Source organism: Xylaria bambusicola (genome assembly GCF_022495145.1).
Source record: "Xylaria bambusicola strain CBS 139988 unplaced genomic scaffold F5B22scaffold_36, whole genome shotgun sequence".
Lineage (NCBI taxonomy): Eukaryota > Fungi > Ascomycota > Sordariomycetes > Xylariales > Xylariaceae > Xylaria > Xylaria bambusicola.
In genome coordinates this window covers 29,608-53,695 of record NW_025953589.1, presented here as the reverse complement: position 1 = coordinate 53,695, position 24,088 = coordinate 29,608, and the positions used below count along the sequence as shown (strand labels likewise).

Sequence of the window (24,088 nt, the reverse complement as noted above, 5' to 3'; positions counted from 1 at the left end):
GCCGAGGCTTGTGTGCTCCGTGCTCATTGTCCAGCAGTGTACCGGCGTCCTTCGGTGCCTCGAAATGGAAAGTAGAGACTACCTTAAGCCGTCATACGGGCAGCGTAAGACGCGTTTTCGTCCAACTTGGAATGAGCAAGGCCGAGTGCCAAGCGCTCTGTGTGAGTAGGCTTCATGACTCTCTTCGTCACCGCCAGTGTTGTGAAACGTGCAAACAGCAATCGATCCTTCTCTTGGCACAGCATGTATGCCACCGGCCTTGGCAGCTAAGCCGGGACTTGTCGAGTTGTATGTCGGGGCAGTCGAGGGTGAAAAGAAGTCTACACTAGCAACCCATTGCAAATTTGAAAACGGGCAACCCATATGAGCCTGAGATCGGCAACTACTTAAGGGGGCGAGGCCCGAGTTATATAGCCTTATACTGTATTGACATATCTCTACAGCTCGGCGAATAGCCGCCCTCATTTTCCAAGTGCCCGGGTCTCACCTCACCTCCTGGCGGTAAGCGTTACGTTGTGGTGGCTGATCGACGGGTAAGAATGATCAGGTTTCTCGTCGTCGCCTCGTCGCCTCTGTTGAAGTAGCACGGCCAAATAGTCGGCCATTCGCAACCTGGGAGTTGGAGAAGGCTCTGGTGATTGGGTAGGGCCCCGTGGCGTCGATGCGCTTCCTGTGCCAATTCGGCAACCGGAATTATCCTCGTGTCATGATAGGTATCAGGTTCATGATGTTTCTTGCCGCATTTACATACTGACATGTACCCTGCTTGTTGGGTAGCAACTGCATGGTAGTAGTGAACTTCACTCTGCCCTCTTACCTACGTAATATATGCTAAATGGTCATGTCATCTTACTGGTGCTGTCTTCGTATACATGGGCGGACACACACTACGTAGCGAGCAAATGATGCTTACAATTAGAGACGTCTCGCAGGGTTCTCTTAACGATAGCTGTACGGAGAATTGCATCATAGTATTCTCGCTCCGTTCCGTGTTACGGTATCCAAATTGGGTCGATTTCACCGGCCCTCTCTCACTTCGAGTTCTTCTCGCTCACTCGCTCGTTGTCGGCCCTTCCCCGCGCGCACACCCTGTCTGTCTATCACATGTTGATGTGGTGGAGGCCAGTTCCAACCGACTGGATCAAGTGCTATGCCGAACGAACGAGCTTAGCCAAACGCGGCGGAAGGAAATACCTGACTATCGTGTAGGTGCCTACACACGTAGGGAAGTACGCAAAGCAGGTTGGCTGATGTATATATGACAGATGCAACCTACTTTCTCCATGGATCGTAGACTTGTTCCAGAAGGCCATGTTTCCAGACGTGTTCCCAGCAATTAGATACACCGAGCACGAGATGAGCCGGGCCGAAGAAGAGGTCACCGGTGCAGTTGGTGTAAGGTGTCTCCCAGTCTCCCAGTGGTCTGCAAATATGAACATATCACAAACCCTGTTGGAACCTAGGGGTCTATTTACGTATAGCAATATGTTTCGATTCGTGTTTGGCAAATCCGGCATACAAGTAATATCTATGTAGGGGAACCTGGTAGATGCACATGTTTCCCAAGTCCCAAATCGAGTACATTTCCAAATGTACCAAGGGACCTCCCTACCTCTGTCCGCCTCACCTGGGGCCTCACCTACTGAAGACGCCCAAGCCACACTGCGTGTTTGGTGGAGGTCGGTAGGTACCTACATAGTACCTAGATGGATAGTGGGCCAAGCTACCTATAGGTATGTAACTACCTTAGATACTTAGGTTAGCACTGTTTGTAGGTACCCATCAGAAACCCTTTTTTTTTTTTTTTTCTCCTCTCCTGACCGCTCGTTGATCAACAAAAAGCACATACAGAAAATTTCTTCATCCAGGTAATTGGATTCATCTTATTATCTACCTACTTTTCTTCTCAATCTAACAAATATTCTTCTTTCTCTCTCTCTCTCTCTCTTCCTTCACCACCACCGCCGCTAGTGTTGGTACCCGGGCAAGAGGGAGAGATGCAAGAACACGGCATTCGCTGATCGCGTCAACCCCGTGTCCCCGGGTTTCGCTATCGAATCTCTCTATCTACTTTGTAGGGATCTACCACACAGCATCTGAAATGCCTTCCACTCGCGACTAGGTCGCCTACCTTGCACTTACTAATTGCCTTCATCATAGGTGGACTTGTCCTCCGCTCTATTTCAGTCTGTTGGTTTATTTGGCTGGATGCATGACTCGACGAGTAACCCAACCCATCCACACATCCATCCATCCATCCATCCATCCATTCAATACTTCATTTATTCACCCATCCATCCTTTCATCGACAGCCCGTCAATCAGACAATCGGGTTTTCGGGCTGCGATGGCAGTTGCGACTGCAGTCTCGGCGGGTTGGTCCTTGACGCATCCGACTTTTCCCGACAGCTACGTCTACTTCACAGCTTCTCCAACTTTTCCCGTGCCTTGTAGACTTCATCCGCCTACACAAGTACTGCACTTGCGCCTAGCTCTTCAGTGTCAGCCTTGTACCTGCACCGCTGGCGCCGTGCTAGCTCAATGCTCTGTAACGTCATTCCCGTCAGACTGGATCTCTGCTGCAACCGTGGCAGTGCAAAGAGGGGAATGATCTGGGAAAGAATTCGTGTGGCCGCAGCAAGGCGCGCCGCCCGTCCATTGTCCACTTTCGCCGCTTGATACTTTGACACCTCGCTGCTAAAATTCTTTTCGTCTCATTATCTCGCTATCCCTTCGCACTTGCCAGTTGTATTTGTCCACTGTTCCGTCTCGGAGAACCGGCTCAACTGCACAACTCTTGTGCTTTTTCGAGCTACGCAGTTTTGATCCTCTAAACCTGATACGAGTATTTCACTCTGGACAGCCCATGCTCGCTGTGAGGTGACCATGCCCACGTCTCTATACTCGGGTCAAAATTCTGGTGCTGTTAGGTCGTGCCCTCCATAACCCCAAGCGAGCAGTCGTGGTTGTCTCCCCCCGGCATCCTGCAAAGTCACCGTTCTCGCAGTCACCCTACCAAAAACTGCAGATCCTCTTGCTGCAGACTATCAAGCACAATCTTCGACGTGGGGGGGTTGCTTAATCAGAAAACTTGCTTCCCAGTGGCACAACAATAGTCAGCAGCTCTCAGCTGGTACGTCCGCGCTTAGCGCATCACCAGCCACCGTCGGTAGTAGTGAACATTGTATGCGATGCCTGGTTGAGTTTCTTATTATTCAACCCTACTCCCATATACCTTCGTACTCCTTCCCTTGGCTTTTCTCGGCAGGGGAGCTAGTAGGGATTATCATATACCCACATGCATCGTTGACGCCATGTCATGTATGTCGGGGCAGAACGTCCTGTTCCTCGTTTTAACCCTTGCCTCACTATCATCGTCTACACGCGCACATGTCCTCTTTCAAGATTTCACTTGGTAAAGTTGGGTTGTTTCTACTAACGCTTATACTTTCCTTTCTTACTTAGCGAGATGATCTTATCTCTCCATGGTCAGCCAGATCACCAAACATTCTGACCCCGGTTGATCTTGACGCAAAGTTAGACGGGGAAAGCAAACCTCAACATTGTGTTGTTCCCGTGCGAATACGGTAGCAGTATTGGCCACTCATGCATGTTCAGTGCAGATGTACCATGTCCGAGCCCAATCACACGCGCTTCAGGCAAGTTAGGTCTGGGGACTTCGAATTGCCAGACGAGGTGCCGGATCCCCGGGTTTTTGTGTATCACACCCTACTTCTAGAGGCTTGCACTCTTGTCATCCATCAGCGAATGATGATCACAGTTCCTATATATTTAGGTAAGGTAATCACATGCTATGCACTGTCCCCCAGTTTCGGTTTTTTCTGGAGGTAAGCCGGAGATACACTGGCCCAATCTGTTTGTGTCATATGTTGGGCAGCTTCTGGGTTCAATCTCATCTTCACCCTTTTTGGAAACTTGACTCACCCAATGCGGTATTATGAAAAAGACATGTGCCTTGATAGGCACATACGTGAGGTACACAGAAGAACTAGGAAGCTCAGCTCTCGCAATTGGCCTGGCAGCCATATCATACGTCGGCCGGCTGCACAATAACTTGAGTCGTGTCGCGAGTACCGGCTGTCAGATAATTGGCTATTCATTCCATTGCACTGGAATTGTGATGCCATTATTCCTCATGGGCTTCCCCAATTTCTGCATGTTATCTGCAGTGCCTTAGCAGACTAGTCCGTCGCCAGGGTTCCACACAACCAGTTCCACGAGTTATTCAACTCACGCCTAAACTTGACATTGCCAGTTAGATGAACGGTTTTTCGCGGTCAAATCTGGTTGGTATATGTGTTCACAATATGGACAGGGTTGTTTCCCGTCGCATTACTCGGAAGGCAAATTTCTTTGGTCAGTCCTCGTATTGTAGAGACTGATTACTCTCGATTATTAGAAACATGCCAGCAAATACGCTTTTTGCGTATATCGGCGTTTGGTGTCATAATCTATTGATCCAAGCGTTTTCGCTCCTGGCAGAGATGAAATCATTGACCCGTTGCTGGGCGCCCGAATTTGAGAGGTCGTTTTGTACTTCATGGACAATTCGGGAATCAGTAGAGGTTACATATCATTGCTGACACATGACCATCGTCGTATCCTTTCAACCGAGTATAGAGAATTCTGATGATGCCCTGAGATTGTCCGGGGATATGTTTAGCTAGAGATAACGATTTGTCATTCAAAACAGTTATAACATAACGTTCATCGTACGATTTATTGCAATGCTGTGGTTGTTATGTGTAGCCGAAGCCGGCATGCCTAGACCTCATACCTGGTTTAATCAGAAAACCATCGCCGTCTGGTACGAGTCCGTTCGATTGTCAACACTCTCTGCCACTGAAGAAATTGGTAAAAAATTGCGGTCATCTTGGAAGAACGTGGGGGCCTTGTCTCAGCACCTCTCTCCTGTTTGCTTGCGTGTTCATGAAGTATCTGGTACAAGGTCGTAACAAACAAAGGTCAGCACGAGACAAGCGATCCCGAAATCTTTGATTTCAATCTCACATCAGATATCTGCCTTCAATAAGAGACCGTGTACAAGCGTACTCCTCCCGGCATAACGGCGCAACAAACCCGGGGATGACTTCCATTTCTGTGCCTCACTCATTCCCTGCATGCCAACCCTACATCCCCACATCCAAGTGCCAGTATACGAGATTAACGCGGAATCAAGCTTTTTCCAAGACTCCGGGGGATAGATGCCGGACGCGACCCTTCTCAATCTAACCATTCCCCGAGGTCTACTGTATGTGAGACAACTGCCTACTAGTATGTAGACTCACTTCGTTAGCGATTGACACGCTCATAGCCGGTTGGGTTGTTGGCTGTATAAGCGGTGCTGCGGCTTTATCTGATAATGGCGGTGTCAGTCAAGGAGCCTAGAATCCTACAGACCAAAGATCAAATTCAGATGTCTTCCTAAGTGAAAGTCTCATGCAGTAAGGCGAGTGAGCTCGCTCCTCGGATGACCAACCGGGGAAAGAGGGGGGCCGGGGCCAGGATGTATTGACACGACAAGAGACTTAGAGCTCGAGTCGCGATGTTTTGCGAACCCCCCGGCCCCGAGACGAGGATCGGGTCATTCCAGTTTCATGCACAAACACTGTCATATCCCAAACGTCTGGACTCGCTAAGCCCTTACAAGGCGAAGGGAACAACATCGCTTCCCTTGATAAGCAGCGCAGTCATCTGCGGGGTAGCCCAGGCCTTGTCGTGACTGGCCTGCTTGACTGATATGCGAGAGGAGACAGATGCAGGTAAGACGGTCGCGAAAAGGCTTGTGTTGCGATACGCCGCCCTTGAACTGACGATCGTGGATCGATTTGATAGACATGGATAGCGTATGCATCTCTGTTCAGCTCGTTCATGCGGGGGCGAGTAGATGGTGGCACAAAAGCCAGGCATTTCTTACCCACTCACCCATACATCTGATGTGAAAGGGTGGCGGCTCCTTCGCTCATCTCATCTCCCACTAGTCGCCGACGTGCCACTTCCTACTGGACAACCATGCAGCAGGAAGGATAACAACGCTCACACACGGCTCGTTATGTTCGTGCGTCGGCCCATCGTGATAAGGGTACCTAGCCGGCGAGCTGTGTATGCCTGTAACGGGATGATGTGGTGGAAAGGGTCATATCCCGACACGGGCCCCGCCGGGCACAGCGAGCGAGCGAGCAGAGCAGAGCAGCGATGTACACTGGCCGCACCGCCTCGTTAACGAGGCCTACATATAACAATTACATACCACGTCCAACAACAGATGTCGACGCAGGCCTCGTCCGCAGTAGCCATCACCAACTCCCCGCGACTCCCGATGCCCTTGAGGTTAGTTGTTAGCTTCGGAATTATCGTCAACCGACCTCGAAGATCTCCGAGTGGCTTACTCGCTACCACACCAGCCTCCGATGTTCCGAGGCCCCGATGTAAACCCCCGAAATGCGGCTGGTTGCAGAAATGAGCAACCTCCTGTCTACTTGCCTGCCGCAATTACGACGGCCGGAGTCCGTAGGTATAGTGGGCGGCGTCTGCCACCGGAGAGCTCAGGCAGCTTTTGGCTGAGAGGAACGTACGTCCGTACATAGACGCATACAAACATTAAGGAAACACCTACATTTTGCCACGTTGAAGTATCTCTTTCTGCTGTATAAAGTATACATTACACAGGACACATGGAGAGCCCCCCGAGTCCCTCATGCAAGCCAAGAGTGCCCATGCTGCTTATCCAGGCAGAGACGCAACGTTAACATGTAGCTGCCGACGACGACGATGAGACGCAGGACAATCCAATGCAAGCCCTAGCATATACGGCGAGCAACAACCGTATAGACGGATTACAGGGCAAGGTGCAGCTGCAATGGTCGTTTCATGGCCGTATAAATGAAGGTTAAATTATCTGACATGATGTTATAAGTAGATAAAATCAAATTGGAAACCATGACTGCCAAGTACTGCCAGGCATCGTGACGTGATCCCGTCAGCGAAAGCCAAGACCGTAATACGCTCTCCGAAAAGGGGGGCCCGACGGACATTGGCACAAACTGACGCCTTTGCGTTCCCCGTGTAGTAATTGATAGGCGAAATTAGTCTGATGGTATAGAATAGCGGTGGAATAATTTGGTTGGGAAAGATGGTTAATTGTCTGGATCTATATTCACTTGGCTAAGCATTCAATGTTCATTAGAAAGGTAACCACATGAAATCTGTCTCACTATGAAGCCGCTGGGTGTTTCGTGGATCATGAAGCCTGTGCGTCTGTACATTTTTCATTCATCGGCTGTTTTCTCTTCTCGAAGCTTGGCGCTTAAGAAGAGCTGATTAATTACTAGGGAAACGGCGTCTAGGTAGCCTTTTTACACCCGGGATAGCACGTTACGTGTAATGTACTGTTTACATCTGCGAGCCAAGCGTTTCGCACAGCTTTGGTTGTCGGTGCCGAGACAGCACGGCAGCGGGCCGCGGCAGACGCCTAGAATAGCCATAAAGCTTAACATGACGAGCTGCTCGCCAGATCCGAGTTTTGCGGTCGTCAGGGCGAGGGAGATCTACAGCCACTCGAGGGTACCTGAAACGGCTTGGATTGCTTCATTGCGCGGCATGGGGCGAAAAGCCAAGATTTGGCGTTTCAAACAGTTGACAAGCTCTTCTTGGCTGTGATAGGTAGTCGGCTATAGGTCGTTTCTATATTGATATGCCTCTAGTATGTGAGGAGAATGCATAGGAACTAGAGATGAAAACAGAGCTATTGATTGCTTGAATGGTCATTGTAAAGTGCCAAATGACTAATTTGCTTTTCTTTTGCTGTGTCTTTACCCAATTTCTATCCTAGTTGTTCATCTTAAGTAACTACTATACTAGCAGTATACAACGACGAGAATATGAGCTCCGAGGGACAATGGATTTGATTGTTTAAACCCTGGGCTAGCCGTATACTTGGCATTTGCAATAGCGCCACTAGAGTCTAATACACCATGATTCACTCGCTCTCTCTCTGTCTTAAGTAAATGAGACAATAAACTTTCTCTAACAATGTCTATGATAACATAGGCAATCCTATTCATAATCCTATTCACCCATTGCAATGCATAAATTACCTATTTTTATAACTTTTCGTCGCCACTGATTATGTACGTTGCAACCGAGATCGCGCTCATTACTTGCAGACACTTCAATCGTATGAGAAAAGTTGTAAAATGGGGGAGGTTGTGTCTTTTTCGAACGGTGAGGTTCTATCCGTCGTACATAATTTTAGTTACCCATATTATGGTACTGCACCAGATACACCAAGATCCGTATTGATATAGTCCCATGGAGAACCGACGAGTCTTTCTAGAATATAAGTTCATCCTGCCACGTTCGGCACTATACTCACAGCCAAAACTAAGGGAATTGTATTCACCTTAGACACCAGCACCTCTGCTATCCGCCTTGGTAACATTAAATACCTTAAGAGATATGTCTGCAGGGTGAAGATATAAATGCTATTTTGATACACTAGAATCGTTGTAGAGAACTGCTACTCCTCGCTGTAGATTCCATGCTCGAGCATTTCCATTATACACCATGTTCACTTGTCTCCCTTCCTCCCCTGAATTTAAGGTCTTCAATTTTATTAGTTTTTGTTTCATATTCTAGATCCTCACATTTCTAAAAGGCCCGTAACTTCTTGTTAAAAACAGCTAAACAAAAAAACGTGCGCCCATGGAAGTTATGTTCATACTGACTGTATGCCGTTTTCTATCTTCTTTCTTTCTTTCTTTCTCTCTCTCCTCTGCCTTTCATCCACGTCAGGCTCTAGGGGTAGAAGATGAGGGAAGTGAAGGAGTCTCTGACGAAGAAGGCGAGTCCGACTCGAAGACGAATCGAATCGCCTCCGGTTTAAAGATGATTCGCTTTAAAGCCGGCGTGGTTGGGTCAGAGTTCCCGTCGACGTCAATCATCTCTACATCACCTTGATCATCCGTCGTTGTATGATTCTCTAAAATTCTGCGTGTTATTGTTGTCTTGCGTTCAAGGAGGTAGACGATATACCTTAGGTATTCAATGCTCTCATTTTTTGGCAGTAGTAGATCAGGGATGTACTCCACTTCAGTGCTTTGTGCAGACGGGCCGTAAGTAGGCATTCTGTCGGTAGATTGAGGATAATGAAAACAAATACTTTCTTTCAAGTGGTTCGATTGTAAGGAGGGCGCTAAAGATATGCTAAAGGGTTTGTTGTTGAGCTTTGTTGCGTCAAACGACGGCTGTCTGGTGCCTTGGGATCAGCCCAAGGACATATAGATTCCAGGCTTTTATATTCCGGGAGAGTGTCATATCAATAGAACCAAGTGTTGTCCGAGCGCTCGTTCTGTTCCATGACAGAGGACTAGTACGATGAACAGCATTGTGGATCAAAGAAGTTGTTTTATTCCAAACAAAGATAGGCATCATCTCATGAGAGGTTTCGTCAGCAGTCACCATGTGTTACACGCGTAAAAGCTGAACATCCAGTACGCCTAGCGCTTCGGCCGTACCAAAGGCCATCGCAGGCTGTTCATGATCTTCAAAGACATGGGACAATATTGAAAATGAAGTTGTACAGACTTCGCTTTATGAAACAAGCCAATGAAGCCTAGGCGATAAGGGCTGGCAGACCAGTTGTATATAGAATCGAGTCAAGCCACTAAGGCCAAGAAGGAATTGGTTAGTCAAGGACTCTTGCAGCCCCAGTTGATCATTGCAGTCCGAATAGCTTCAATTCCAAGCCTAGTCACCTGCCCTTGTTATACCATGTACGTGCTTCGAACATCTTTTCCTAAATGAGATGCTGAACGGCTAGTAGATATGGCTCGAGGAGAAATATAGGGCCAAAAGAACATGTTTTTTCTTTCATTGCTTGATTATAGCCCTTACTAATACATTGCTGTGGTACAATAGGGAAATCATGACAAGCTCTATCCTAAGTTGGGAACCCCGCTTGACATACCCATATTACGGTGGTTCAACGAATAAGTCGTCCCGGTTTACAAGCATTTACGAACGACCCCTCCTGGCCTTACGCCTATCACGCTTTTTCTTGTTGTTTGTGGAAGATTTATCACCATCAGATGAAGTTCCTGGACTCACGTCTTCTTCGGATTCTGAAGAGTTGTTCGCCTCGAGAACAACTTTCCGTACGCCGCCAGCTTCCACGATGTTTTCTGTAATACTGCCACTTCGGACATGCCCCCTTCGGCGGACGATCAGTCCTGTTTCACCATCAGTGGGTGATGCAGTGCCTTCGCTCGACGTCGATTGTTTCGAAGTATTATTCTCTTTGCCGGGTGTCTGACTACCACCTGTCGTGATGATAGAAGGCTTTTGTAACTCCCCTCTCACAGAGCCAGGAGATCCCGGCCCATAGTGACTATGGTGTAAAGCTTGGACGCCATCCTTGACGGTTATTTGAGGTCGTAGTAAGCTTGTGCGCTCGTCTACATTGCTGCTGTGCGGGTCCTCCTGGATAACGTCTACCGAACCGGACGTCGGCTGGGCCGTCGAGTTCGTGGTTGGTCCTGGTTTGATCTTAACCGCGGACACTCGAGTACTTTTTGGGTTCGATGCAGGGTTCGATGGGCCAAGATTTTTGAAGTGATCCCTCATATCCTCGAGGTTTGTTTTGAAAGGAACCGTTGTATGCATCGTTTTACCATTCTGATCGGCAGAAGATTTCCTTAGAAGTAAAGTCGTCTTCATCGGACTCTGTGATAAGACTGAAGCCTCAGACCTTCCATTGACAGAAGAGGTACGCTTTGAATGGCTAACTTGGTCTTCAGCCCCTTTTGTCACCCCTTCCTCAGCTAAATCAATAAGCATGTCCTTGGCTAGCAAGTCTTTCCGGTGAGCTCGAGCATGAGGTCCTGGATGGGCTCGGCGAATTGCTTTATGCACATCAACGTAGACATCGGATTCGTCAATGATCTCTCTGTCGGGGGCTACATTAGCAACTGGAATACAATCATGGATTTCGCAATGACTTACTCTCCAATGAGTTCTTCTATAACATCTTCTAGGGTCACGACTCCGAGCGCACCATGATCATCACCGGGATACTCTGATATCAGCACCATGTGGGATTTTCCTTCCTGGAAGAAATTAATGATGTCGAGACAGCTAGTCTCAGGGCGCGTCTCGGGTAGGGTGGCAAGAGCAAAGTCCTTTACACGCTTGCCATCCTCAGGATCGTAAGTTATCAGAATTTTTACTAGAAGCATGCCGACAAAATTGGTGGGGTTGCCACTCTGGTGGATGGGGATGCGAGAATACCCGGCATCAAGGATCTGGTCAATCGTCTCCTCGTCTAGTACGGTGTCCTCAGACATAACAAACACGTCGTTCATGGGTGTCATGACCTCCTCCACAGGCTTTCGTTTTAAATCCAAGACCGCACTTATGATTGTGACCTCATCCTGGTTCAACCTTTCGTCCACCTCACCAAGAGTTTTGTGCAAAGTGACGAGCGTCTTGAGACCACTTTTCTTGTATATAGTACCATGGTCCTCGCCAAGAAGCCAGTCGAGAAGCTTTGCAGTTGGCCATGCCACGGGAGCCATGATGTACATTAGGAGCAAGACGGGTTTCGACATGTAACCACCAATCTGGAGGCCATAGCGAACACAGAGGGATTGTGGGATAATCTCGCCGAAGATGACTGGGTGGGCGCGAAACATAATCAGTATGACCAAGACAGCACAATTAGAAGAAAAGAAAGAGACAAGAAAGAAATATGCGTACCAATTAACACAGTACTCCCGACAACGGCAGCAATGCCACCACCAAAGCATCGATCTAAGACGACAGGAAGAGTCTCATTCACGATGACGTTGGACAAGAGCAGTGTGACGAGCACCCAATGTTTGCCACGCTTCAGCAAGTGATGTACGCGGCTTGCATTCTTGTGTTGAGGTTCTTCTTGATCGAGAGAGATGACGCGCAGGTAGATCTCATCCTGGCCCATGAGCGCGATTGTTAGGCCGGCAAAGGCGCCGCCGAGGAGGACGAGGACCATGGATACGACGTAGAGCACCCATAGGGCGCTACCCTCGGCCTCGGGGAGGTTGTCATGGTGGTCGCGGGGCACGAGGGATTCGTGGCGAGTCGGGGCGGCGACGGCGAGGCCGGCAAGGCCTGCGAACAGAGCCCTGGCCAAGCCTAGGACAGCTGTGCGGGCATGGAGAAGGTGGCCATTCGGGCGATGATGCATCGGTATCGAGCGGCAAGCAGCTAGGCCAACCTCGGTGGGAAGGGCTGCGACAATAGCGTTGGGTATGCGGTAGTTGGAAAGGCAAAGAAAGGTACGCAGCTAACCTAGCACGGAGTAAAAACCCTGCGCCACGGATTCAGTTATTGTTAGTAACGCTAGGCAGTGAGTACGATGCTCCAAGCGTATCTCGCTGACACAAAGTGATGAAGCTGGGCAAGGTGGGAAGCCGGTCGAGCGCGGACGGGTTGGCCGAACAATCGCGGGATCAGGACTCGGACGATGGCGTCTTGCCTCTCGAATTTCGACTCTCGAGTTGATGGTCGAATGGTCGACTCGTGAAATAATAAATGACGGAAGATGGAGTAGAGGAGTGGAGATGAAGTGAGTGGGGCTGGGAGGCTTTGATTGGATGTATGCATGTACCTATGTACCTATGTACTGTAGCTCACCACCTACCTATATACCTATATACCTATAGGTACCTACGAAGTAAACCACTACACAGTAGATGACCAGGCGATAATAATAAAGGCGAATAAAGTAACTATCCTTGATAGAAAAGGAGAGAGGTACCTACTGAGCTAACATTGATGACCAGAACACATTGCAACCCTTCCAAGGTTGGACAATTACATACCTAGGTAGTACATACTTGGCCCGGGTAGGCTAGGTAGCATCATATAGGCATCTGCAGGCAGGGTAGCTTCCAGTGAGGTGCATGAGAAGCTCTGCAGTCTGCAGATAAAAGCAACGACGTTGCCAGGGTTCACAGTGGTTGGACATATGAAATGACGTCGCCAAGCCTGCATCCGCCATTTTGTGCAAAGTAGGTCTGCAAGCCCCCCAGAATAGGACTTTCAGCAGGAGAGAGATCTGTAGAGACCAGATTAGAGACCAGATACCTGCCTCAGACATAGGTAGGTAGTCTAGACCTCCAACAAGCACATCTCGGAAGCGCATGTCTCTCCGTATACGGTGTCGGCCATGCATTATCGAGCAGAACCGAGCTCGCCTCTCACCTCTCGACTCACCTGGACCTCGCTACAGATCATTGATCAATGCATTCATTGATTGATTTGATCAATTAGGTAGGTAGGTATGTACTCTACTCGTATGTTACTCCGTAGCCAGACAAGGCCTCTCTCTCTCTCTCTCTCTCTCTCTCTCGGGCATCTATCTGATAAACCTACCAGCTAACATCATGTGGTAGACAGGATAGCACCGAGGATGCATGCATAGGTACCGTTGCATTGCCAATTCCATCTGCCTCCGTCTCCCATCTTCACGATGCGCAGTTTTTCTACACCGGTCATATGACCACAAGCGGGCCCGAGATCGGCTTGGTCGGCCGAGATGCGAACCAGCAGCGCCCAGGTCGAATCAGAATCCCGACTTCTATTACCTATCTGTCACCTATCTGCCTCTGTCTGAGTGCCAATCTCTTGGCCCGCCGCGCCGAGCGTTTTCTCTAGTCGTACCAGATAGCGTTCATGCCAAAGCCAGGCTCTGGGATGCGACACCGCGCGACACGCCCGAGGAATTCGTCCTTCCATCGGTATATCTCGACCCACCCTTCCTGGTCGTCCGTGATGGCGAGCCACTCCTCGCTCCAGTCGCACGGTGCCACCGCATTGCTGTGGCCGCCGCTCGTCGGCGTTGGGTTGAGACATATCTGCTTCTCGATCGACCCGCAGTCTCGCAGCCGGAACGCCGCAATATACCCTTGCAGGTCGAAGCTGTTGGCCCGGCTCGTCGCGAACAGGTACCGCCCCGACTTGGTCAGAGTACAGACATCGCTACGGTACATCGTGTTCGAGTTGGGGATGCCGGGCGGGATCAGCGGGTACGAGTGATGCGTATATACAGGCATGTGCGTCGCCGGATCGATCACGTATTCGCAGAGCCTGTTGCCCGCCTCCATGAGCGCGTACAGGTATTGACCTGAAGGATGCATCGCCACCCATCGTGGATGGTCCTTGGCATCTGGTGCATCCACGCTGCCCACGAGCTCCACCGAACCTGAACCCGCCTTCTTGTGAACCCAGAGCTTGTTCGCCTTGAGGTCCGCCGAGTACAGGTACGTTTCCGTCGGATCAAACACCATGCCGTGAATTCCCGTATTCGGCTGGTAAGGGAAGTTCTGAATGTTGTCGGCGAGTTTACCTGACGATGAGATCGAGAAGACGCTCCCATGACCGGCGTGGGAGTAGAAGGGGTTGCAGTAGACGGCATAAGGGGGCTGTTTCGCCGCGAGGAGGAAGATGGCGCGTGTATTAGTCGTAGCTAGGCTCGCTTGGGCTTTGACCCAGCCGTTTCCACGTTAGAGAATCGCTGCACATGCGAAGGTGTTGGGACTACTGAACGACATCATGTCGGCTTACGGTCGTGGTTCATCGGGTGCGAGGCCTCATGTATGATTTCCGTCGGGCTCTTGACGGCGAAGCTAGACCATTTCTTCATGGCCGCTCCATAGATGTTCTTCTTGGCGTGCTGTGAGGCGGCGATGGGGTAAGCAATGGGATGGGCATGGTGAGGGACGCGCCCTAGAACTCACATCGAAGGTCATCCATGAGATGGGCTCGTCATTAGGAATTTCAGTTCGCTTGACCAGCTCCAACGTCAATTTCTCGTCGTCGAAGGCCACGGTGAAGATAGCGCCTGGCGGCGTCCATGTTCCTATCATCAAGTGATGAAGCGGCATCTTGGACTGCGTATAGAGGCTGTGTGAGACCTTTCTAAGTGGAGAAGATACTCGCAGCATGCATTCAATCAGGCCGCGTGGTCTCGTACGACGGAAGCACAAGATAATGCAAGCGGCTTTCGATAATGGATTGATTGACTGATTGATGAGTGGCTTGACACTCTGTGCGACTGCTGGCAACAATCACAGCACCCCAGAAGAGACGAACCAGCCAGCGAACCACCCAGCGCGTGGATTCATGTGCTCGCAGCCAGGCTCAGCACCACCGGTTCAAACGGTTCGGGGAAATAAAAGCAAGACGGCTTCTCCAACGGCATCGAGACGTACTGTTCTCAAAACGTCCCCGCACTAGACTGACGAACGACGAGGCGTTGGACGAATTACGGCGTCTGCCATTGGTTGCGGGGGAGATTTGGAGCCGTCCCAACTACCCTAGCGCCGTCATGATCAGCACCCACATAAGTAGAGCCCTGTGCTGGGTCTGGCTGGGGTTCTGCCCTACGGAAAAGAAGTCTTTGGAGAGCCACAAGTCTGCGCAAGCACAATGCTGCCACAAACTCAGATCGGCACCAGTGGCGGTAGATGATCACGCCTAGAGTGCGCGCTGCGGGTCAATATCCAGGGGGGGACGGCAGACTATGGCGACTATGGGAGAGAGTGGAACGCTGTCCAGATGGCGACAGGCGGTTCTGGTATGTCGACTCATTCTCCCGGCTGTCTTGCCGGGTAAACGCTTTTCATGTCGACTTTCCGGGGGACGGTTTAGAACGTCGGGGTATCTGGACGGGTGATGCCAGCCTGTAGAGTATCCGGGTGAGGTGAGGTAAGCAGGCTCAGCATCATTGAAGGAGTGCAGTTGAGCTGGCTCCAGCACCAAGTACGAGACTTGCAGCCACGTCTTGACTTGGTTGTGTGACAATTGATTGCCACGATGGCGGTGAATCACCTAGACTGGGGTCATACTCGTCGGTGCAGGTCTCATCAACCCGAAACAGGCACCACCACTGAGCGGCGGGATGCTTGGGATGCTTTGACGTCTCACGCGGACCCCATGGAACAGAGTTTCCTGCTAAGGGTGATATTTGACCCGCAATGAACCGACCGCACTCCGCGACATCCAGCCGATCCACCACCGGCGGGCATGGATCATTGGCGGGGTTCACCATCATGGCCGATTATGTTGCGGATGACTGCCTGCCAGAATGAAGCAAACCGATACATAAAGAAGTTGCTTGTCCGCCGTGTTTCTGCTTCTGCTTCTGCTTCTCTGCTCACTTCCCTCAACTCATCATCTTCCTGCCCTGCCCTGCCCTGCCCTGCCCTGCCATCCTACCTGCGCTCCTACATTCTTCCCACCGAGCAGACTGTCCTAGAAGTATCTCAACATGTCTCTCCCACAAAACACCGGCGTATCCAACGCCGCAGTGCCGCCTCAGTCCTCAAGGTTCGATCCCACCTTTACACAGCACTGCCTCGACACTATGGGCCCAAACACCACACCTCGCAATCGACAAGTCCTGGGCGCGCTCATACGCCACATCCACGACTTCTCTCGTGAGGTCGAACTGACCATTGACGAGTGGATGGCCGGCGTCAAGTTCGTCAACGAGCTAGGCCGTATCTACGCCGAATCGAATAAGACTCGAAATGAAACCCACCGTATATGCGACATCCTTGGTCTTGAATCGTACGTTGTAGTATTTACTTGACAGCCATCTATTTTATTCATTTATTTATTTTTTATTTTTTCCCACGAGCACGTGGTGAACAACAGCAAGGAAATGGGTCGATTCAAGCTAAACATATCTCAGGGTCGTGGATGAAATCGCCCACAAGATTGTATCCGACACAGGCACCGACCCCACATCGTCCGCCATTCTCGGACCCTTCTGGTCACCCAATGCCCCGTTCCGTGAGAACGGAGGTTCTATCATCCAGAACCCGAACCCCACTGGTCGCGTGTGTCTCATGCATGGCGTTATCAGCGACCTGGTCACCGGCAAGCCCATCCCCAACGCTGTTTTTGACATCTGGCAGGCCTCGTCCAATGGCAAGTACGACTTCCAGGACCCCGAGAACCAATCCCCCAACAACCTTCGCGGCAAATTCCGCGCCGACGAGAACGGCAAATACTGGTTCTACTGTTACCACCCTACGGCGTACTCGCTACCCCAGGATGGACCCTCGTGGCAACTTCTACAGATGATGGATCGCCACCCTATGCGTCCCGCCCACATTCATATCATGGTAAGTTGTTATTCACTTGCTTTGACAGCAAAACTCCCGAGACTAATGACGCTCGCGTGCCAGGTCACTCATGCCGACTACAAGGGCTGCACAACACAGCTGTACCCTAAGGATGACCCTTGGCTGGAGACTGACACCGTTTTTGCCGTCAAAGACGACCTGATTGTCGACTTTAAACCCCTCCAGGGTGACAACAAGGCTGAGCTGGAGCTCGAGTACAACGTCATCCTGGCCCCCAAGGACTACAAGGGTAAGGTGTTCTAAAAAAAACATCTTGAATATCTTGAGAAGCATCAATGAAGTAACCAGCTCGGTTGTGAAGGCGTGATACACTCGGTGGCCAAGTTGTAGAGGCATTGGTTATATGAGTGCATGACTTCTTACAAGAGGTTAGATTTGGATGCGTCGGTCTCCTCCTCCATGATCCCCAGCGATTGAGATGTTTGAAATAATTGGCGGTTTACATTAACGGCGTTATTGGATATTTATGATGCGGCATTGTCGGCGTATGGCTTCATATCTTCGGTATCGATTAATGAATCTCGAGAGCTTTGGAACTCTCAAAAACTCGTTTCAAACATCATCGTCTCGTGTCTTCTGTGTTCTTATGATATGTAGAATTGCACGAGTACAAATCTCCCCGCATATTGTAGAGAGAGAGAGCGAGACAGAGAGAGAGATCACCCGTCCGTCCTTAATGATGTTCTAGCCCTGCTTGACAGTCCACGTGGCCATTGTGCTACTTGTTTGGTGGGTGGTTGTCACACATACAGACTACGGTGTATACGTTGTACTTGTGTTTCTTGCAGAGTCTGGATGTATGCCCAAGAGAAACAAGGCACAACACCGTGTGAAGAAGTGAGGCTATTCAGCTCTCGCTTGTATGAGACATTGACGGATGTCGGAGGTTAGGAATACATTCCAGTCGGATATAAAGTGAAGTCCAGCCGCCAAAGTTAGCGAGGGATCTAGATAGACCAACCTTAACCGCCATAACAACTTATTAGATATATAGCTTCAATTATCCATTGACCGCAGCCTTTACTGGAATTATATATACATACAAATTAGGTGTGTGCTTTATCGACAGTGATTTCGCATTCTGAAATACACGGAGTTTAGTGGGAGGTAGAAAAAAGAATTCACACGAGTTGGGCTGAATTAATACACTTCAAGATAATAATTATGTAGCTGCGCCCGTTCTACCGAGGACCAGCAGCTGCTCTGTACTGTGAGGATCAAGGCAATATAGACGCCCACATCAATGTCTATCATCCGGCACTATCGGTGACACACACTATATATTTCCACGATGCCCTTAGACCTTTTCGGTGTGCCTCAGCGGAAGCGGGGCAACGGGTTCTCATAATATATTTCTTCAGCGTATTTTCGGCATGACTACAAATATCTTAATACACGTACTAGCCGGGCTGGACATCCTATACTTCTGCTGCTTGCAAAGTCTGGTCGTGTTGTCAATAGACATGAGACATCCCTTCGTGTTCGAAAATATGACAAAGGTGCAGATATGGGCTTGATATTGATGTTATGTACCATATAATGAACCACTAGGGCTGCGAAAGTCATCGGCCAATCAATTCCTTGGTCTTCGTGGCTGACTTTGATTCTACAGTATATACAATTGAACTACTAGTCCTGACCGCCTAGGTCTCACTGATCTGTTACAAGAAGCGAAGTCTGTATAATCTCATTTTCAATACTGCCTGCATATCTCTCGAAGATCATGATTAACCTGTATTATGCCCATAGCCATATTAGGCGAGCTGCATCTTCAGCTCTACGCGCGTGTAACATAAAGTAAGGCTATTCAGCCCTCCCTTGATTGTGACGTAATGGCAGAGTTCTGAGGTTGGCAAAAGCCGGCCAGTTCCATATATAGGATCTGTCACGATCCTACGGTTACTACAGACAAAGAGACTTGATGTATATAGCCTTAGCCTAGCCACGAAGGCTTCATAGACCTTCGTGCAGCAACAAGTCTCACCATAGTACTCCATAGTCGCAATTCTCACAGGGTCAAGGTCAACCCTCTTGGTCGGAAGTATTTTGAGAAGACCACATATACCGACTCAGCCATGGCAGATTATCAGTCCTGGTTATAGACCTCGACAAACCTTGCCCAACAACATGTATCACACAGTACTACTACGATACCGATTATGACCAACATGTTAGACGCTCGGAGGGCTATAGTATGGAGTATCAGGGTCCTGGAGTAGATGGGCAAGATGTAATCGGAGTCCAAAAGACTAAATGACTAGTATTCCCGAGAATCTTTTCACGACGCGGGAGTGAGGCGAATATATAGACATGAAGCCAGCTATAAGCACTCCCATAAGGTCGATGTGAACACGGAAAATGCCTTGAAACATAGACGCGTAAGTTAATTACCTTCTGAATCAACTTCACAGCCTCAGCTTTCCCCCCCCAAGCGACGCACGAGACGTCTCAGCCAAGCCATAACAACAACAATTCGCATATCCCGGTGATCCGATTTATCCGGAAACCATGAGCTATATTTACCATGAATTTACATAACAAAAACAAAATACCAAGCGTCTCAAACAAGCAGCAACAGAATACTAGTTACACGTAAGTGCCGGCCGGGGGAGGAGGAGGAGGGCCAAGGAAAACGAAAATTGGGCTAAACATTCCCATGTCAGTTTGATCCTCACGGTAAATGGAACCCCGCGACAACGCCAAGGCTTCCGCGCCGCTTCCGCGTTCGAAAATGCTAGACTACATAAGGGATTCTAAGAGATCATTAGTAACCACCCTTGTTTCCGATGATCGCAACTCCAACCGAAAAAAAGTGGAACAAGGGTCCTGGGTCTACCTAGGGCAGTACTGGGGTAAAGACTGCTGTGCGGGATAGGACACAATGGGCAAGGTTGGGCAAGGTGGTTTTCCTCTTGCGGTTTTTCGCGCTATACGAGGTTGCATGGGATTATAGACAATTATGGCATCCCATTCGTTGGTTCGTCTCGCCCATTTCTTGGATGCAGATGCGCTTATTTCGTTGACAAGTAACAAATCTTTCAACAGTAAGCTGCTTGGCTAGAGAGGGTTGAGGAGAGGGCTGGGGGAAAGAGCCAGTTCGTCACTTGGTGGTTGTTTGAATATTTTTATTTTGTGCGCGCGCGAGCGGTAATGACTGTTTTGTAGTATCCGAGTGTCTAAACCCAACCAATAACTCCGAGTATGCAGCAGCCACCCATCTTGTTGTAGCTAGGTCTAAGAATCTATCTTACACCCCCAAGACTAGGTAGCATTACTTTTGTTGATCTTTATCGTCATGCGTTGTCTTCGTGATAGCCCTCGATAATAGTTTGATAAATAGCAAACTCATGTTATGTACTTGGAGGCCGTTACCCACCAGCGTCCTGCTTCAAAACTTCGATATATATCTTGATATAGCATCTAAGCGAAAGCGCCAATAATGGACATGCCGATGGCTATTGAATGTTAGTTTGAGCGTCCAGAGCGAGAGGGAAGGAGCTAGCCGTACCGCCAAATATCACCCACATGAAAGCGATTTTCTTCTCTTTCGTTGTCAGGGTGTGGTTGGATTCTTCAGATAGGAAATCCTCGGCAAGTAGATCCACCAGGGCAGCGTAGATCAATAAACCGGATGAGCTGTGATTTGTGAGCGACAATATCCGGCTCTATATTTTGAGGGCCGGACCTACATTGCATTAAAGATGCCAACGATGATGAGCCCAAAAGCGCTGTTGGGGTCGTAGGCGCCGCGCGTAGCCAAACCAATGGCTTGGCCGATTGGTGCTGTGGTGCCAAATGCGAATACTAAAAGCCATGGTCGGACTGCAAAACGAAGAAAATGGTAAGCGAACTGTTGTCTTATTTTCCATTGGGCTTATTTTGTGCGTATACTCACTGCTTCCTTTGGGGTATGGCACAGCTGCGATTCGTGAGCCTAGTCCGAGGCCTTCGAACACTTGGTGGAATATAATGGCAATGAGTAGCACCACGAAGCCATCAATCGTAATAGAGACAGTAATTCCCACGAAGACCGAGTGGAACAAGATTCCTCCCTCAAGCAATGTGATGTTCACTACACAAGCCATGATCAATACATGAGAATTCCCGCGAGATTATAGAATAACTTACTGTTCATCCTCCTGTAAACCAGAGGATCCACCTGGCTTTCAACATCCTGTACCTGCGTTTCTCTTACCACAATCTCTTCTTTAGATTCACTCGCTAGTTCCCCTTCCTTCACGGGACTGGAAACATCTACTTCGAAACTGCTCAGGGTGGAGGATCGAGTCGGCCTTGACGGTAAGGGAGATGGGTCAGTGATACTAGCAGTACTAGCATGATCATGGGTCTCTTCAAAGCCTCTGGCCCCACCATGGGAATGGCCGCCCATCTTGTTGTTCATCCACATCTCGATAACAAACAAGCTGAACAGCGATGCCATCACTATTTTGGTCAAGTCAGCAATTATCCCCTGCCAGGTGAATAGTGAGGAGTAACTCACTGATAATTCCAGGCAAGGGCGGATATTGGACAACGAAAAAATCCGGGAGGCATGGATTGGATAGGCTGAGCCATGCCGTAGGAAGAAGCTGTATAGTTAATTAGCATATGAGCAATGGAGTACGGCGTGTAAACGCGAATGACTTACATGGACAAATGCCGTTGCTATGAGTACTCCAGTACCGAAATGTTTACAGGCGAAAAATACCTTCGTGGGCACTTTGAGCCACTTGATTTTCTTAGCCGCTACCGGGAAACCAGCTCCTGAATAGAGGTCAGTATGTTAGCGAGTTGTGTATTGGTAGGTTGACGGCTATCCTCGTACCGAAAGCCGAGGCGGCTAATACCAGAACTGTACATGATGTGTTAGCAACTAAGCAACGATATCATGATAGCGTCTTTTGGTCCAAATACTAACAAAGACCAGCTGTATGTAATCCAACATCGTATTCTCCAACGGAGCTACCACTACCACAGACGGGCTTTTCCATGTTGCCTGACATGTTGCAAAAGATGGGACTTTCCGGTTATTTTCCTGCCGGGTTCTGAGATGAAAAGCAGATATGGGTAGATTGGAGAGTGTCTTGCGAATCGAGAACCGGCGATGAAGAACAACTCTTGTCGTCCTGCGACTTGTGGATCGGAGAAGGGCTATCTAGTGGAACGATCTCCTTGATGTTATGTGCTTGTCGTCTCAAGGCTCGGTAAGAGTAGCAGACCACCTGTTTTAATACATAGATCAATACCACCCCGTAACCATCTGTTGATCGTCAGGGTTGACAACATCCCCGCCATTTGCAAATATAGAACAGTATTAAGTGATCTCCGCTTGACCTCCTTGGGGATAACGACCGAGACGCAGAAAGTAAGCGCTGAGACACTATCGACTGTATCTTGGTGGAGTCGACGTCGAAAGAGGAGGTAATTGCGAAGATGCCAGCCTCACAGGTCATGCAATGTTATCTCGCAGCTCTTGGACGCTGAGACACAAGTTCGTCCGCAGTCGCGCCAGTCAATCAGAGTTTAGCCATGTTACAAGGGTGTAGTACTTGGCCATGTAGGTCGGCCGCTCAAGAGGGCTTTCGAATTCACACCGTAGCATGGATATGAGGCTGATCGTGACATATCCAACATGTGTGCCCCGAGCCAAGAATACTAGGAGACATATCATACCGGGAGAGAATTTGTCTACTGTGCACAGATTGACATGCCAAGTGAAGAGCATGTCACACAAAGGGAGGTTTGTTTGCGAAGCGCATATAGCGAAGTCATGAGGATCTCCCAATGCACACACAAGTAGTGTCAGAATTCATATATGTCGTTGTTCGCGGCCTATACGGCGTGGCACAGATACCCAGCCTCGGCGACCCCAGACCTACCAAACACCTGCTATGTCGAGGTAGAACTAGAGGCTCCTTTTAGTCAAACGTGACCGGTAGTGAGCAAAGTCTGGATGCCGAGCCGCATCGTGCCGCATGTAAGGCTTGGCAGAAGACCATACCTTGCCTTAGCTAGTATGTGAGCGCCTGTGCTTGGACCTCCGGCTGTTACGGGGCCGGGCTCTGGCCGGGGTAATGTGAGTGAGTGCATTACATACACAGCGTACTGTATGATACAGCGCGACCCGTGGACCTCTCGGTAATCAGATAACCCGCCCATTTTTGGGCCAGTCAGAGGCTCCGAGACCAAAGAATGCTAGGCTTAAAACGAGCGACAAGGGATTTGTAAACAGCATCCGCTTGCATCCGCACAATGCGATACCTAGTGTTGGAGAAACACTGCTGATCTCGCCTCACAGCCACGTCAAATGGAGCAAAGGAACAACACAACAAAGACAATCTTCTTCATAGCTGGCGGACTGAGACTGAGACTGTAGTGTACAGTTCTCTCGAGCTGGGCTCCCCTCGCCGTAACTCCTGCTGCCATGTTGTGCCACCATGTTGTATAGTCATCGCGTGCATTTGCGGTGTGCCACGACGTACATGCAAACGCTGCATACTTAGGACAAAAAGGCGGGAGCTACGGCTGGTGTACCGTTACATCCGCCTGTGCCCGCATCCTGTACGTGTACGCAGGGTAGGGAGAGTAGGGAAGCCCATGCTCTCTCTGAATGGTTGCTGCCCTCAGTCACCACTCACACTCCGTGAAATATAGTGCTATAGCCATTCCAAGGCAATGCCGTAAGCTGACTGGTTTTCGTGGCATAGTATACGTCATGACCATGAGGCGGTCGAATTGATGTCATCGCAAGCACCGACGGGTATATTATGAGTAGCATTGTGTACTTGGCTTCGCTCTCACCTTCATGTGTCCATGCACTGTTTTTATTCTTTATCAATTCAATCAGTGCAGGTATACAGTAATTGTGTCTTAGCC

General features: G+C 49.4%; 5 protein-coding genes across 5 annotated transcripts; 2 read left to right on the top strand and 3 right to left on the bottom strand.

Annotated features, from left to right (window-relative positions):
- Positions 1-8,648: 8,648 nt before the first annotated feature.
- Positions 8,649-9,021, top strand: F5B22DRAFT_615432 (uncharacterized protein). The gene has a single exon (XM_047975533.1). The coding sequence runs from the start codon at positions 8,724-8,726 to the stop codon at positions 8,976-8,978; it is 255 nt and encodes an 84-aa protein (XP_047828634.1). The 5' UTR covers positions 8,649-8,723; the 3' UTR covers positions 8,979-9,021.
- A 686-nt stretch (positions 9,022-9,707) lies between these two features.
- Positions 9,708-12,634, bottom strand: F5B22DRAFT_615430 (uncharacterized protein). The gene is made up of 3 exons (XM_047975532.1): positions 11,775-12,634; positions 11,022-11,691; positions 9,708-10,965 (listed from the first exon to the last, which is right to left on the bottom strand). The coding sequence occupies exons 1-3, from the start codon at positions 12,241-12,243 to the stop codon at positions 10,035-10,037; spliced, it is 2,070 nt and encodes a 689-aa protein (XP_047828633.1). The 5' UTR covers positions 12,244-12,634; the 3' UTR covers positions 9,708-10,034.
- Positions 12,635-13,711: 1,077 nt separating this feature from the next.
- F5B22DRAFT_637823 (3-carboxy-cis,cis-mucoante lactonizing enzyme) lies at positions 13,712-14,944 on the bottom strand (the record flags this gene model as incomplete). Its single annotated transcript, XM_047977495.1, has 3 exons — positions 13,712-14,541; positions 14,625-14,733; positions 14,798-14,944. 3 exons carry the CDS (start codon positions 14,942-14,944, stop codon positions 13,712-13,714), a joined length of 1,086 nt encoding a protein of 361 aa, XP_047828632.1.
- Positions 14,945-16,329: 1,385 nt separating this feature from the next.
- F5B22DRAFT_648684 (chlorocatechol 1,2-dioxygenase) lies at positions 16,330-17,455 on the top strand (the record flags this gene model as incomplete). Its single annotated transcript, XM_047979054.1, has 3 exons — positions 16,330-16,631; positions 16,756-17,191; positions 17,255-17,455. The coding sequence occupies 3 exons, from the start codon at positions 16,330-16,332 to the stop codon at positions 17,453-17,455; spliced, it is 939 nt and encodes a 312-aa protein (XP_047828631.1).
- A 2,904-nt stretch (positions 17,456-20,359) lies between these two features.
- F5B22DRAFT_308156 (Fe transport protein 3) lies at positions 20,360-22,469 on the bottom strand. The gene is made up of 9 exons (XM_047970602.1): positions 22,131-22,469; positions 22,038-22,064; positions 21,861-21,976; positions 21,714-21,801; positions 21,341-21,655; positions 21,108-21,284; positions 20,902-21,034; positions 20,721-20,848; positions 20,360-20,667 (listed from the first exon to the last, which is right to left on the bottom strand). Exons 1-9 carry the CDS (start codon positions 22,213-22,215, stop codon positions 20,633-20,635), a joined length of 1,104 nt encoding a protein of 367 aa, XP_047828630.1. The 5' UTR covers positions 22,216-22,469; the 3' UTR covers positions 20,360-20,632.
- Between the last annotated feature and the right edge of the window lie 1,619 nt (positions 22,470-24,088).